This window comes from Setaria viridis, chromosome 5 (assembly GCF_005286985.2).
Source record: "Setaria viridis chromosome 5, Setaria_viridis_v4.0, whole genome shotgun sequence".
NCBI classification, from domain to species: Eukaryota; Viridiplantae; Streptophyta; class Magnoliopsida; order Poales; family Poaceae; genus Setaria; species Setaria viridis.
In genome coordinates, this window is record NC_048267.2 from 39,716,886 (window position 1) to 39,731,584 (window position 14,699).

The 14,699-nt window shown below is 46.6% G+C and overlaps 2 protein-coding genes across 2 annotated transcripts; both read right to left on the bottom strand.

Annotated features, from left to right (window-relative positions):
* Positions 1 to 3,681: 3,681 nt before the first annotated feature.
* LOC117856535 (protein RETICULATA-RELATED 6, chloroplastic) lies at positions 3,682 to 8,669 on the bottom strand. The gene is made up of 7 exons (XM_034738877.2): positions 7,874 to 8,669; positions 7,180 to 7,309; positions 6,309 to 6,839; positions 5,955 to 6,062; positions 5,307 to 5,852; positions 4,845 to 4,967; positions 3,682 to 4,200 (listed from the first exon to the last, which is right to left on the bottom strand). The coding sequence occupies exons 1-7, from the start codon at positions 8,467 to 8,469 to the stop codon at positions 4,039 to 4,041; spliced, it is 2,196 nt and encodes a 731-aa protein (XP_034594768.2). The 5' UTR covers positions 8,470 to 8,669; the 3' UTR covers positions 3,682 to 4,038.
* Positions 8,670 to 9,807: 1,138 nt separating this feature from the next.
* On the bottom strand, positions 9,808 to 14,065 carry LOC140222747 (sorting nexin 2B-like). The gene is made up of 5 exons (XM_072293786.1): positions 13,034 to 14,065; positions 12,606 to 12,815; positions 12,247 to 12,507; positions 10,958 to 11,044; positions 9,808 to 10,245 (listed from the first exon to the last, which is right to left on the bottom strand). The coding sequence occupies exons 1-5, from the start codon at positions 13,949 to 13,951 to the stop codon at positions 10,168 to 10,170; spliced, it is 1,554 nt and encodes a 517-aa protein (XP_072149887.1). The 5' UTR covers positions 13,952 to 14,065; the 3' UTR covers positions 9,808 to 10,167.
* Positions 14,066 to 14,699: the final 634 nt, after the last annotated feature.

The window sequence follows — 14,699 nt, forward strand, 5'->3', positions numbered from 1 at the left end:
GATTTAGCAAAGTTTTAGCCAACCTAAGAAATTCAATACTCCTTCTATTGTTAAATATATGATGTTTGAAATAAATTATTTAGTTTAACATTAGTCCATCAACCTATGCTCTTAGGTAAGCTAGTAATTTGAGAGACACGAGTATTAGAAATTCATGAAAAATCGGGTCCCATAGGCCATAGCTAGTGATCAAAATTACTTATCTCTCTATTTTATTTATTAAATATTCTAATATAATACTCATGTAGAGAGATACTTATATTTATTTATTGTGATCGCACGCAGGTATTTCATGGGTAGATTTATATTACTTTAGTTTATTTTTAATAATGACAATGCAAGTAATCTAGATGTAAATTTAGGGGTTGTTTTACTTTATTTTTTTATAATGACATACATGGGTAATTTATATGATGATTAGGAGTAATCTAGGTTATCTTTCATAATGGCATATATTTGGTTACTTTAGGTAATTTTTATAATGATAGAGATGGGTAATTTTAACAAGCATAATAGACGGTTATTATTTTCAGCTATGAGTAGAGTCTACTTAGATTGACGATGGATGTTTATAATTTTTATGATAATTTCTAGAGTAAAATGCACGGCTGGTCCACGAACTTGGCAAGGAGTGTCATCTAGTTCCCCGAACTCTTAAAATGTACATTGGGTTCCCCAAACTTGCTAATCGGTTTACGTGAGATCTAAATCTACATAACTTGTATTAAACTGCTCACGTGGCATGCTACGTGTGCGTTGACGTAGACCTGACATGTAGGGCCCACATGTCAGGCTCACCTCTCTCTCTGTTCTCTCTATTCCTTACTGCCTCTCTCTTCCTCCAACGGTGGCAGCGGGTGCGTACGTTGGCAAGGTCCAAGAGGCGGTGCAGATTGCACCGTCGAGAGCCCAGTTCGGGGGCCCATTCGCTACCGTCGAAGTCCCGCGCTCGAGTGCCGTCGTCCGTCGTAGCCGAGGGTTGGAGCTCGAGCGCCCTGTCCACCGTCTGCTCTGGCAGGGCCACCGCCATCGCGTGCTCGGGCAAGGCCTCGCCCCCGTTCGCTCTGACAGGCCACCGCCATCCCCCCCTCCCCGCGCAGCCCCTGCCGCCGACACTTGGGCAAGACCTCAGCCCCGTCCGCTCCGACGGGGCTACCGCCGCCGCCAACACCCGAGCAAGGCCTTGGCCTCGTCCGCTCCGGTGGGGCCACCGCCGTCGCTTCCCGCGCAAGCCTACGGCCTCAGCCACCAATAGCTCGGGCGCGGAGCCTCTATCACCTCCGCTCCAGCTCAGCCGCCACCGTCCACCAATGGCTTGCTGCCTGGACCAATGGAAGCTCAAGCACAGCCTCGGCCGCCGTCCGCCCGCAAGGCCCGCAGCCCTGGCCAATGGCTACCCGCGACGGATAGGTAGGATAGAATGACGGTGCGGGGAATTGGCGCGGAGCGCAGCTGGAGAGGCGTCGGGCGGCAGGGAGCTTGCCAGTGTTGCCGGTTGGACTAGGCGGCACCACTTGAGGCTGCGGCAGGGGTAGGCTCGATCGGATGTGAGAGAGGGATGAGGAAGAGAGATAAGGCAGGGCGAAAAATAAGGAGCTGACATGTGGACCCCACGTCCATGTCAACGCTTAGTCAGCATGCCACAAAGGCAGTTTAACGCAGGTAACGGTGATTTGAACCTCACATGAACCGATTAGCAACTTTGGGGACTCATATGCGTATTTCAGGAGTTCGGAGACCTGAATAATACCCCTGCCAAGTTGGAAGTCCGGCCACACATTTTACTCTAATTTCTAGTTTTTTTTTCAAGCTCGCAAGGATCATCAACTCCAAAAGAAACATTCCGGGAACGCTCGACCAGTTCAGCTCGAAATGTATTTACGGAGTACAATGCTCATCGTGCCATGCCATGCCCCGCTGGACACTGCCCACTTTGCCTGCCTCCGCGCGCGTGCGGACACCCATGGCATCCATCACGGCCGCGCACGCGCTCGCCTCGCCAACCTCACCGTTCTACTACTTGCTCGTCCGGCCCATCCGTGCGGCACCCGCGCGCATCCGTACGAACGCCATCCGCCCCCGCGTTCGCTCGTTCCAGTTCCAGTCTTCCAGATCGCGCGGGCGCTCGCTCCGCTCGCCGCCGGTCAAGGATTCTCCGTCCCGCTAGATGCTGCTGCCAAGTGCTAGCAACGTGCAGCGCAGTTGGCAGCCGGGGAATCCAGATCAGCGATCGCCGCGTGAAAACCTTAAACCCGGTGACCTGACCGATTCGTCACCCGGCTAACCGCCTTTCTACCTGCCTGTCAGTCAGGCCGGCGCGCGCAGAGCGGAGGCGTGAGTGACAGGTGGACCCACGGCGAACTGCTCGCCTGCACGTGCACGCGGGCAGCTCCAAGTAGCTGGAGATGCCGGGAGGAGACGACGAAGCCGCGGCGAAGCTTCCTCCGGGCTCGGACTCGGAGGTGCGTCCAACCGCCACCGTACCGTCACCGACCGCCTCGTCGTCGTCGTTGCCCGCCAGAATATCGGACACGGTATTCAAGATCAAATCCATCCGTCGTCTCCGCACCCGCCATCAAAATACTCGATGGAATCCATCATCTGCACCAGGGAGGCAGGCACTATTCTTTCCATCCGCCCCGCGTCTCGCAGAGGAGACTGCTCGATCGGGGCCTGGCCTCGGTGCCCGGGCCACGCTGCCGCGGCAACATGTGGCAGCGGCGGGCGACCACCCTGGCGAGATGGGAAGGCGTCAGTGGATTGGCTGCACGCCTGTACACTCCACTGTACTTTACTGTACGTACACTGGCGTACTGGTCCGGTCTCTGGCACTCTAGCTGGCCGTGATGGCCGTGGGTATGTCATGTGATGGATTCGGGGTATCTTGGCCTAAAAAATTCTGTGGCTTTGCACCGTGCTGCAGTATCTGTTCACGAGTAAGATTGTGAGAAGCAGATGAGATGCATAGTTCTTTCCCATTTTCCTTCTCCATATTTGCTGTTACTGTTAGGCTTTGGTGGATATGTTTTTTCAGTGGTCCAGAGACGGGTCAGTGAGAGTGTGGGACAGCATATTTTGGTTCCTGATAAAGAAAAGAAAAGGAAGCAGTGCTGCGTTTGATGGTCGATGAGACTTGAGAACTGGATTCGTGCGGCAGCAGCACAAGGGCACTGCACGGGTGCCTGGCGCTGTATTTGAAGGAACAGGTAGAACCTACGCACGAGGGGGTAGATGCCCCATTTGATAGGAACATTGTTCTTGCTGTTTGAGACTTTGAGCATGCATGGAGTGATATGTTCTCGACGCGTCATCACCTCTTCTGTACCCGTACGCAGCGCACGCTTTTCTTCCCGTTGTCTATCTGAAAAGGAGAAGGGCGGGAGCATAATAAGTGTATTGCTCCAATAAATGCGGTTGGGAGGAAGAAAGGGTGCATGTAAAGGCAAGGAGATGCCAATAATTTGCCAAGAAAAAGCTATTCTGAATTCGTCGTGTGTAGCTTCAGATGAGTCTGAAAGAGCCATAGCTCGCCGGCGTTGGAAAGGCAAAGGTGGAAAACAGCTAGTGCATCGGGACTGGTTACTGATTAAAACCATAAGCGATGCCACACGAAACATCAGGCCACGGCACAACTCTGAATTCAAGTGCATACAAGGTTCTCACAGACGACAACCACGATCCTTGCCAAATGCCAACATCCAGTTTTCCATTTGTTTTTGAGTTGAATTTTGCATGTAAAATGCTCTGTACAGGTTTCAAAATTCTTCGATTGTCTCCTCTGCGAATGTACAAACAGTATTCACCCCATAAAGGGTGCAAAAATGGCTTTCTGGTCACAATGACGTCTTCAAAGCTTTGCTCTTCAGAACTTCAAATTTGTCCCTTCACATGATGCAATGGCTAAGCTTCAATCTAGCTCTGAGAACACTTCTCTTCTATATGCCTGTATGGCTGTATGCCTGTGTAGTATACGTTTAGTCACGGATTAGGTGCTCTGTGTGTTGTATGGCCACAGCAAACTAGGCCATTGTGCAGTGACTACGTCAAGTCATTTGGTTGCTTATTGCTGTCATCCACATTCTGTACATCTGTTGTGCCACATTCTAGGAGTGGCATTTCGGTTGCATTGGAAACCTCAGGAGAAGCTAACTCTTTCTTCGTACTTTGCACACCTGTAGCTCGTGCAAGATCAATCCATTGCTGCAAGAAACATGGTGTCAGTAAAGCAAGACGTAGTCAAGTGCTATAATGCAATGTGTTTATGGAGTTGGAGACTAGAGAATCCAAATCTTTTTATTGTAAGATTTTGGTTTCCTTGGAGATATTCAACATAATTTATCAAGAAAATAAACTATTGACTGGTAATGAACACTGATGGTTCCCTTTACCTCAGTTGAACCAGGACCAGACTGAGATCAGAAATGCTGAAGTTCATGAAGCACAGTTGAACAGGCCAGATAAAAGTGCCAGCACCCAGAATGAAAAAAATAGCAAACGGTTCCAGAGTCCAGACTAGGAATGCTAGCAGACTGAGTTGCCTCCCATGGAACAATTTAGTTAGGATAATTTTTACTAATAACTATGCCTACAAATTGAGCCGCCAATTAAGTAGGGAGTCAAGCAGTCAACCGCCAATTAATTGGAACTGGAGGGCTGCCCACTTACATACCTTATTCTACACGTCTTTGGTCCTATGCTAAAAACAAGAAAGAGAATATACACTCATTTGCATTTTTTTCGTTCCAAGAAAGGAGAAAACTTGTTTGTGCCATTCAGCCAGCTTGAGAATGCAAATTAAATACCAAAACATTATCAGCTAAATGTAAAGTGCAGAAGTGGCAAACCTGTGTTCCCCAGTATGAATTAATTATCCTTGAAACAAAGGACAGCAGGCTAGCAAGAAGTGGCTGGTTATAGTAGGCCATCAGATGCTCTCCTAGTCGATGCTCAATCAGACCAGCTATGACCTGAAGCATGTTTATTGGAAAAGTTAAACACTCTTGTGAAAAATGGGATAACTGATAAGGTACATGTGCTTAGAAATGGAAATAGCAGTTTCAGACTTTCAGGATTTAGTTGGAAATAATAGTTTCTGCAATCTAATGCATCAAAGTTGCTGATTACTGATGAGGTGCAGTAGCAAGGCCTCATTTTTAATGTTACCAACTTCATATTCTCAGCATGTTATATTACAACACATTTTAACCATTCCTTGCATGTGCCCTGGTCTATGCAACCAATGACAAAATAGCTCTTCATAGATAATCAGCACTTAAGTGAACAGAGTGATGCTCTCGGCAAACTACCTGGTATCGCAGGTTTGCTGATGTTCCAAGGAAGCAACTATAAACAGTTGCTGATTTCCAGATCGGAGATCTTTTGCGCCCCACTTCCATACTTGCAGAAGGTTTCAGAATTTGGCGAGCACCATATAAGACATCTGAAGCAACTCCAGCTCCAATACTAGAAATGAATCCAACACCGGCAAGTTTAAGACCGCCCATAAGCACTGATGCAAATCTCTGTTTAATGCTCCAATTCTGCCCTACAATGCCCTTTTGAAATGCATTATCTGGCAATGTTCCTAAAAGTCCTTTCAGAAGCTCCACGCTATCACCAGAGCCATCATCGGCAAAAGACAAGAGCGAAATAGTAGGTGCAGGAAGCCACACTGTAAAGAAGTCAACAACAGAGCCTCTAATTGTATCGGTGAGAACATAGTCAATCTCTTCAAAAAACCGTCCTTTCCGTTTTTCGTATTGTGCTAGAAGAGTTGTAGTTATTGATATGCCCTCTTCAATAGCTAACCTATGCAGAAACTTGGGATCTGCTAGCAACCTTTCACGGAAACCCTGCAGAAAATGGCTAGATTTAAGTTCCAACAATTTTAAGTATGCTTATTGGCATTCCTAAAAGGAAAAGAGTGAGAGATAAAGAGTACAGGAGCTTCTTACTTGGAATCGGTGAATCAATTCAGCCATAACAGGGTATTTCTCTAGGTCAAAAAAGTTCTGTAATATCTCAGGAGAAACTACACCAAGATCTATTCCTTTCTGAAGATCCTGTCATAGAAATACAGAAAGTTCTGTTAGCTCCAACACAAGAAAAATATGACTACTTAGCAAGATAGCTTTGGAAAGAATTATCATAGTAACAATCATTTTCTGATTCTGTAGTTCAAGTACAACAATGTCAGTGCTGTTTACATTTGCCTTTAGACTAACAACTATTCCTGGTTTATTACACTAATCATGAGACAAATATAACCACCACCACTCAACATATACTAAGTAAGAGCAAGTGATAACCTGAGGTAAAGCTTCGCGCCTCCTACCAGCAGCATTCATAACTCTAGCAATTTCTGCACGATCAAAGCAATTTCGACTGCATGGCTTGGCAGCAGAGTACCATAAGAAATCAGCTACAGGGATTTCACCTTCTCTCCTTATACTTTGTCTCTCAGGATCAAGAAGTACCACAACTTGTTTTTTCTTTTGCATCTTTTTAGATATCCTAGCAGGAACACCAATTCCCCGTGGCCCATACATAACATGACTTGCACCAGTTACAACAACGAGCATCCCTGAAGGGTCGCCACTAGCAATTTCTTTCAGTATTGTCTGGGACATGGTATAATCATCAACTACTCTTGCCTGCGCTGATAAATATGAGCTTGGTCCAAAAGGGGAACCACGAGTTGATGAGATCTTGTCTATCAATGATCGGCCTGAGATGGATGTAAAGCCAGAAATGAAGCCTGAGCCAGCTGGAGGAGCATACATCTTTCTTTCAGCTTTTGAAAGACCTCTAATTCCTTCTGCTTGGACAGTTCTTACCACCTAGTCAAGAAAAAAAATATTAGACAATTTTCACCAAATAATGTACAGACTAGAGAAAGCGAAACTTACATATTAAATATACATCAGACCAGATATTTACCAGGGAAGGGGGCTAAAAGCATGTAACAGAGGTGTTTAAGCAGGCAAATTAGAATACGTGGTACGAGAAAAAAAAGCATGCCCATTGGAACAATGTAAATCAATTTCAAATTATTACAATTTTACGATGTCAACAGTCAACAATTCTGAAGTATAAATAAACAAGATTAATGATTATTAAACTATGCCTGAATCACATATATTTTGCTGGGGGGCATGTGAAAAATCAGTTATAAATTACCTCAAGTGGAGTTCCACATGCAACAAGCTTTATTCCGTTATCACGGCAGTAATTCAAAAGAGGTTCATACTCCTGCCATCGCTCCGGTGCCCAGTGAGATGTATAAAGCCTTAAATTGTCGCCATTAATTCTGCATAAGGTAAAGAATTGTTACAAGATCATCCACAATAAGTATTGGAAGGCTTCTAAATTTCACTTTTCCCACCAGAAAAGATAAAACAAATATAGGCAAAAGAGGACTAACATAGGACTTCGGTAGAGCTTTTACTGTTTGGAAACATATATATCGTCAAAACAGTAGTAGCCTAGTAGATACAGATAATTCTAGCAAATCCTCAAGTGTAGCTGTTTAGAGGGGCAGGGTCAAACTACCAGTTATATATCTCAGAAGACATTTTTAGCTATCCTAGCAGAGAAATGTCATGGTTTTACCTCTTGCCACCAGACGCAGAGAAGCTATTCTCCTACTTCTCTACATAGGAAAATCAAGGAGCAAATAACAAGCAATGATCACTCAACTTGCATTTGAAGTTAACACATCAAAACTCAGTATCTCTAAACACATAATTATAGCACATCAGGGCAAGGAATTCATCTTCTACGTAATGTAGCTCAGCTACATACTTGTCACAACTAGCAATGAGGTAAAATTCGTTGTCTTAACAGGAGAAAAAAGAAGTAGAACTGCAACAACCTCCCATCCATGAACCGGTTGAGCTGCTCCTGGAGGTCGCAGGGGAAGGCCTCGAGCGCGAGCGAGATACTCCTCCCAGCCTCGGCGCATCCGGCCGCCAGCTTCCTGACGATCTCGAGCTCGAGCGCCCTGTCGTCGCGGTCGGGCACGAGCTCGGCCTCGCCGAGGTACACCACCCGGGCCGCCATCAGCTTCTCCCACACCCTCCGCCGCGCGTCCTTCCCCACGGCCTGCGGCTCCCCGATGACCGTGGCGTCGTAGACCCTCGACAGCGCCGGCTCGTCCGCGGGAGGCGGAGGCGGGGCCGGAGCCGCGGGCGCCGGCGCCGCCGGCGGTGGGGCCGGCTTGTCATCGCCCGCCGCGGCGGAGGCGGCGAGCGGGAGCGACTGGAGGGCCGTGGACGCCGCGACCAGCGAGGGGACGAGGACGAGGAGGTTGCGGCGCGTGGTGGCGGCGGCGGCCGTGCAGACGCTGCCGCGCGTGGAGGCGGACGCGGAGGCGGGGGTGGAGGTGGAGGCGAGGAGCAGCGGCTTGGCGGGGAGGTGGGGTTTGAACCTGAAGGCCCCCGGAGCTCGGGAAGGCGCGTGCGGCAGCATTCTCCGTTCTCCCCCGCTGACACGACGCCGGAGGCGCGACGCGCCCGCGCCGCCGGTGCCCGGGGAGGGGATGAAATGGAGGGCCTCAGAGACACGGAGCAGTTTGTGGTAGTTGGTACTTGGTACTAGTAGAAGACTCTTCGAAGTCTCGATTATTTTGCCTTTCAACAGCAGTCAAGTTTGTTCGGTTGTTCCTAAAAAATTTGATCAAATTTGTCATCAAACCCAAATTCATCTGCCACCTGAATAAGCCTAACAAACGGCGGACATGTCATCCAACTGTCACTAGAGGACAAACAGCAATGTGATGCGATCCCAAGTTCCCAACTTCTATAGGACATGAGTTTTCGCCAGCAACGAAACTTGGGCCTTGTTTCCCCTTTTTTTCCTAACTTTGACAGCAAAAAGGGGATTCTCCATCACATCAAACTTGCGGTACATGCATGGAGTATTAAATGTAGACGAAATCAAAAACTAATTGCACAGTTTAATTGCACAGTTTTGTTGTACTTTGCGAGGCGAATCTTTTGAGCCTAATTAGTCAATGTTAGATAATAATTCACAAATACAAACGAAATACTACAGTTGCGCATTTATGACAAAATGTAAACTTTACCACTTCCAATTTGGGAACTAAACAAGACCTTGTTGCATTCTGCTGAGCGAGCTCCAGCACAGCTGCACAGGGCTAGATTTTTGGAAATTTCTTGTGGCGGAAATCGTGGCGACTTTTCACGGCGGAGCTCGAACGGTCGAACGGTATCAGATTGTTTCGCTGTTCTTTCCATTTGTGGTGGTGTTTGGAGATTGTGTGCTCGGGAAGAGCTCGGAAGCGAGAAAGAAATCTCCGGACGAACGATCAGAAGTTACAGGCTCGAGATGTCGGACAAAAAGATTAAGTACGTGGAGAGGATAAGCAGTGATGTTGAAGCCGGTGGCCCCAAAAGGGGCACCAAGGTGCCAGCCCAACCACTAGCTCACGGACATGTCCAGTCAGCAAGTTGCAAGACGAGTGGCTCACCTTTCTTGCACAGGCGTGGCCTTCTGCAGTTCTGTGCCTTCGGCGAATCGTGATTTTCATAGACCCACAAGCACCAAGCGACAATTGTATCGAGTTTAAGCCTTGCACGGCAACAATATGTTTCATGCCGGTTTGGAAGACATGGATTTTACAGAACATAGTTCGATTTCCAAAAAAAAGTGGCTAAAGGAAACATTAAATCTGTTGCTCCACAGAAAAAAAAAAGAGAATTGATTCAATGGTATAAAGAAACATTAAATGAGGATATTATAGAAATAAACAAGAGGATGCAAGTACAGGCGTGCAACAGCTCGGCAGGACAAAATCTTATGTATTATCTCAGGAGGCAGCGAATTCACTCAACTGGTGCCGTGTAAATGTACAGAAAAAAAGAAAGAACCGCAGCAATACATGAAGCCCAGGCTGACAAAAAGAGACAAGGGAAAATAGTTGTGCTATGTTTCCTGAGAATTTTCAGGTACACAAGTAACACAACTGGCGATACGCGGATACAGATCCCCAAAAAAATCCTTAGAAATGCGTCCCTTCGGGAATGGAAAGAGTGATCTTGTCCGCATATAAAGCCTAGACGGTCACCAAAATGATTCTCAATGGCGTAGTCCATGTTCATGCTGCACAATAACAGCTCAGTTTCACCTGTATATGTACATCCTACTTCAACTCCTGTTCGCATATCCTTTTGTATCTTCTGCTACCTTTGTCCATATGCTAGCAAAATGATCCGAGTATGCAGCCTGAAAGTAACAACAGAAAAAAAAAATTCAGCAATCCAAATTTCAATAGCTTTACGTGGTCAGATTGACTAATTTCACATGCATTGTTGATGCCACCAGTTTAGGTGGTGTTTTGCCGCCAAAAAAAAGAGATATACGAGATAAAGGTACTTGTCCCCAAATGGTAAATTGTGCACTCATATTACCGAAAAGTTCCATACCATTGAGTCTAAGCTGCCTGATGTGAACTTTCAGAAATTTGTTTCTTCTCAGTCAAGAGTTGCAACACTAAAATGGTCATGATGCACATCATTTTGAGTCAAAAGGGTAAAAAAATTGGTTTGGTGATGATTGTTTACAGGAGATCAATTAGAAATCGGATGTTGTCTACCATCAAATGGTCTCCCAAGTCTTCAATGGAAGGTTTTCCAGTACAAAGAAAAAAGCAATTCGAATGACATCACCTTTTTCAAGAGCAGTGGAAGGGGCTCTGCGTTTTGTAAAACACAGCTGAAAGTGCATGGATACAGATCTAGCATTTAGCACCCATGCTTTTCCTTTTTGGTAAAATAACAGGTAAGAACTGTTAAAAAAATTTGGAGTTACAAAGATACTGCTGCTTGAACCAATTAACTTAATCTTTTGATTTTTTTAGAATTAAATTAAAAGTTTAGTGTCAACTGCAAACAACCACCCAAAAAATAAACCATGTAATGAAGTCGAGAACTTCTACCTGATCTGATACAAAACCCTTCAGCATCTCCACCAAATCATGGCGTCTTTCCTTGTTAAATCTTTTAATTTCATTCATGTTGTTTTCCTGCATTATCAGAAAATGAAAAATAAGAAACGCAGCAAATACTCCATGCCAAATTGCAAAGCAAACAATTTGGGATTTCAAAATTCAATAGTGGAACCATGTCCCAAGCACTTTTGGAAATTGCATCTATGATTCGATAATTCTGCAAAGGGACAAAACAGTGTTCTTGACTATGAGTTGAAATCTTTTTTTTTTTTTTTGAAACATCTATGAGTTCAAATCTAGATGTCGATGTCGCTATGCATCCCAGTATTTTTTTGTATTCACCTTAAATGGATGCAGCCTTATTCTCAGGGTTGAACAGAAATCTCTAGCACTATCTAATACTTTAATAAAAGACAAATTCCCCACAAAAGATAATGGCTATATGGTTCTTCTTGAAGCAATCTTGTTGACAGGTTCCATAACTAAGTCACACTTGGCCTTGCAATCATTTGAATTGCAGTAGGCTGTCTTAAAATGCTGAGATCAATATATACACAGAAACTTCACTAACAAAGCATGTACTCTCACGTTCTCAATACATCCACCACAGCTCAGATGATAGTTAGAAAAACACAATCTGGAATCTTGGTTGTTTAGCAACATGTCAGCTGCTATCCCCATGCTTCAATAGCGCAGATCCTAATTCATTCTGACTTTTGTGAGCTTAACTTTGAGTAATGTTAGCTAGAGTTGGTCAAAAGAAGTGCCCACTAATGAGAATTCCGTAGAACAAACAACCAAATACCGCATCAATTTTTAAATATGTGGCATTTAGGGCAAGCTAAATATTTCTGATTAGCTTGTCCTAAATGCCATATATTTAAAAACGGAGGGAGTAGCTTTGATCAGACTGATTGAAAGGATGACCCAAATATAGAATATTAGCTAGTGTTAGGTATTGAAAGGAAGACCCAACAATATCTCTTTTTTTTTTCGAGGATACGCAGGAGAGCTGCGTACCTTTGTATTAAGAAGAATGAGCAGAATTGTTACAACGCGGGCCTACCGGGCTCACGCACACGGTTTTGAAATAGACTATTGCTCCTTCCAAAATAGAAATAATGTTTGTGGGCCCGTTTGAGTAATTACCATATTCCAGTTGAATTTATCACCAGAACTTATAACAATGTTCTATGCAACTAACAAAAGAACAAATATGAATATTAACAAAACTCGAAATATACACTTTCTTTATTTCATAAGTTTGGATGAGTTACCTTGATAAGTTCCAACTCTTTAAGTGCGTGTGTTTTTGCATCTTCCGTGGTTCTTATTGTTTCTTTCAGTTCTTCTATCTTTTGATACCTTGATCTCTCCTGATCCATTCCTCTCGATGAAACAGATTCAAGTTTTCCCGCCCGGGTATGCAGGAAATACAGATCTGCTGACAAATTTTGCACACGAAGCAAAGCATTGGAACGATCAGTAAATGCATTATGTACAGCAGCCATTGTCTCCATGTATTCATGGATAATGCCCTGCAAAAGCATAGAATATGTCAAAATCTAAAGGAAAAAAAATGATCCTAACAGATATGTCCAACCAAATATCCCTTCACTCAAATCACTCCACTTACCAGATGTTTTACAATTTCAGCATTTAGTTTTGTCTGTGATCTGCTAACTCTAACAACAGCATTCGCAAAATTATTGATATCAGCAGCTCGTATTTTCTGAGAAGCACACATAGCCTGCTCCTTTTCAAACTTGGCTAGTTTGATGAACGACATCCCCAAGAGACCTGTTGTTGCTCTAAGATCATCATAAGATTTGACAAGCGCCTCTGCCTACAAATGATGCACCTGTAGCAGATTAGCTAGTTTATTTTGCACTAGTACACAGTACTGAAAACATATGGTGCACAAGATGTATTTCTATGCAAGTAGCAAAGTGTTCGCTTCTCCAAACAAGCAATCATAATTTAATCACGACGACAATACATCAATTATGCAGAACAATAAGAGTGACGTAGCAGAAAGATAAACATTGTAGAATGCTCAGTTACCTGCTGAGATGCTGTCACCAGATGCTGCTCCAAGTCCTCAAGCTTGGCTTTGTGCGCAAGGTATTTTGTGTCAATCTCCTCTTCCACTGGAGGCGGCCTCACTGCCACCCACCCATTCGTCACTGTCTGCTTCAGGTCCTTGAACACCCCAAAGAAGTCCCTCCCACTCTTCGTAGGCGTTGCTGGAGCGGCAGCAGCCATGGATGTGGCACTGGCAGCACTCATCGTGGGGCTCCACCTGGGCGACTCACCGTCGGAAGTGGGGATGCCGCTAGGCTCGGTGAGGAAGGCGTGGAGGTCGGGGCTGCGGCCGACGACGGGGTGCGCGGCGAGGCGCCGGAGGTAGCGCTGGAGCGTGACGCACCGCTGGTTCACGAAGTCGTGCCGCTGCATGACCTGGCCCTCGACGATACTCTTGTCGGGCCGCGCGGGCACGAAGAGGCCGCGGTGCGCCTCCGCGAGGCGGTCGGCGAGCGCCACGACGTCGCGGAAGCGGCGCCGCACGCGGAATTCGCCGCCGTCGGACGCCCGGGTGGCGATGAGGTAGGAGACGTAGCTGGCCGAGCCGGGAATGACGCCCACGGCTCCCGTGGCGGGCTCCGCGTGCTTCCTGGGCTCGGAGACAGTGATCTCAGCGAACACCGGGGACGCCTCGCGGGATGTCGCGGCCGCCGCGGCGCGGTGGGGAGCGGGCGCAGGCGTGACGTCATCCGCCTCGTCTTCGTCCTCCTCCTCCTCTACGAACGGGTCGTGGTTCGCGCCGGCGGTGGGGGAGGAGGTGGCGGACGAGGGGGAAGGGGGCGGGCGGAGCAAGGGGTCGGTCGTGACCGCGACACTGGAGGAGGAGGAGTCGAGGGGTAGGGTTTCGAGGTCGTCGTCGGCGGGGGACTTCCCCGGGGACAAGGGCTCGGTGGCCATCAAGGCCACCGCCGGTGGGGTTCGGGGAAGGGATGAGATCTGGAGGGGAATCCGCGGCGGAGTCAAGTCAGGCAGGGTATGGAGGAAGGTGAGCGCCGTGATTCGCCGCGCGTACGCGTAAGCGAAAGCAAAGGCAAAACCGTTTCGTGCTGTCCACTCAATGGCAGGTGGGCCAGGTCATCTCTTTCATTTGACTCCGCAACTGCGTCCACTGGCCAGTGGGCAGTGGCCACCAGCATTCTGCAGCTAAACAACACAAGAGCTTCTGAACAAGTTGGAGAAGGGTGATCTACACTTCTGCAGAGAGAACATTCACGAGTCTTCAACTCGTTAACAAAAGTTTGATTGCAGCATACTTTAAGCGAAAGGATCATCTCAACCTCAAAGTCCATCCTAAAGCGCATTTCAGATAGACGAAAAGCATAGGCTTATATGCTTATCCAACCTTGACTGAACTCAGGTGAAGTCATATTTTGGCCATGGACACCGTACGGCATACCCCTCTCATTTCTCCAACCTCCAAAGCTACCTGCCGGAGATGTTTTTCTTAAAAAAAAAAGTGAACACATGTTACATGTAGCATGGCATGGGTCATAGAGCTGACAGCAAACAAGTAGCGATCCAAGAAACGAAAATGATCGGAATTGAATGGATGCCCAACCACCTGCGTGCAAATTCCGATCCGAGCGATAGGAACTTGGCAAAGGGGGGGATCCAGGTTGGTTGGTCCCTGCCAATTTGTTGTTCC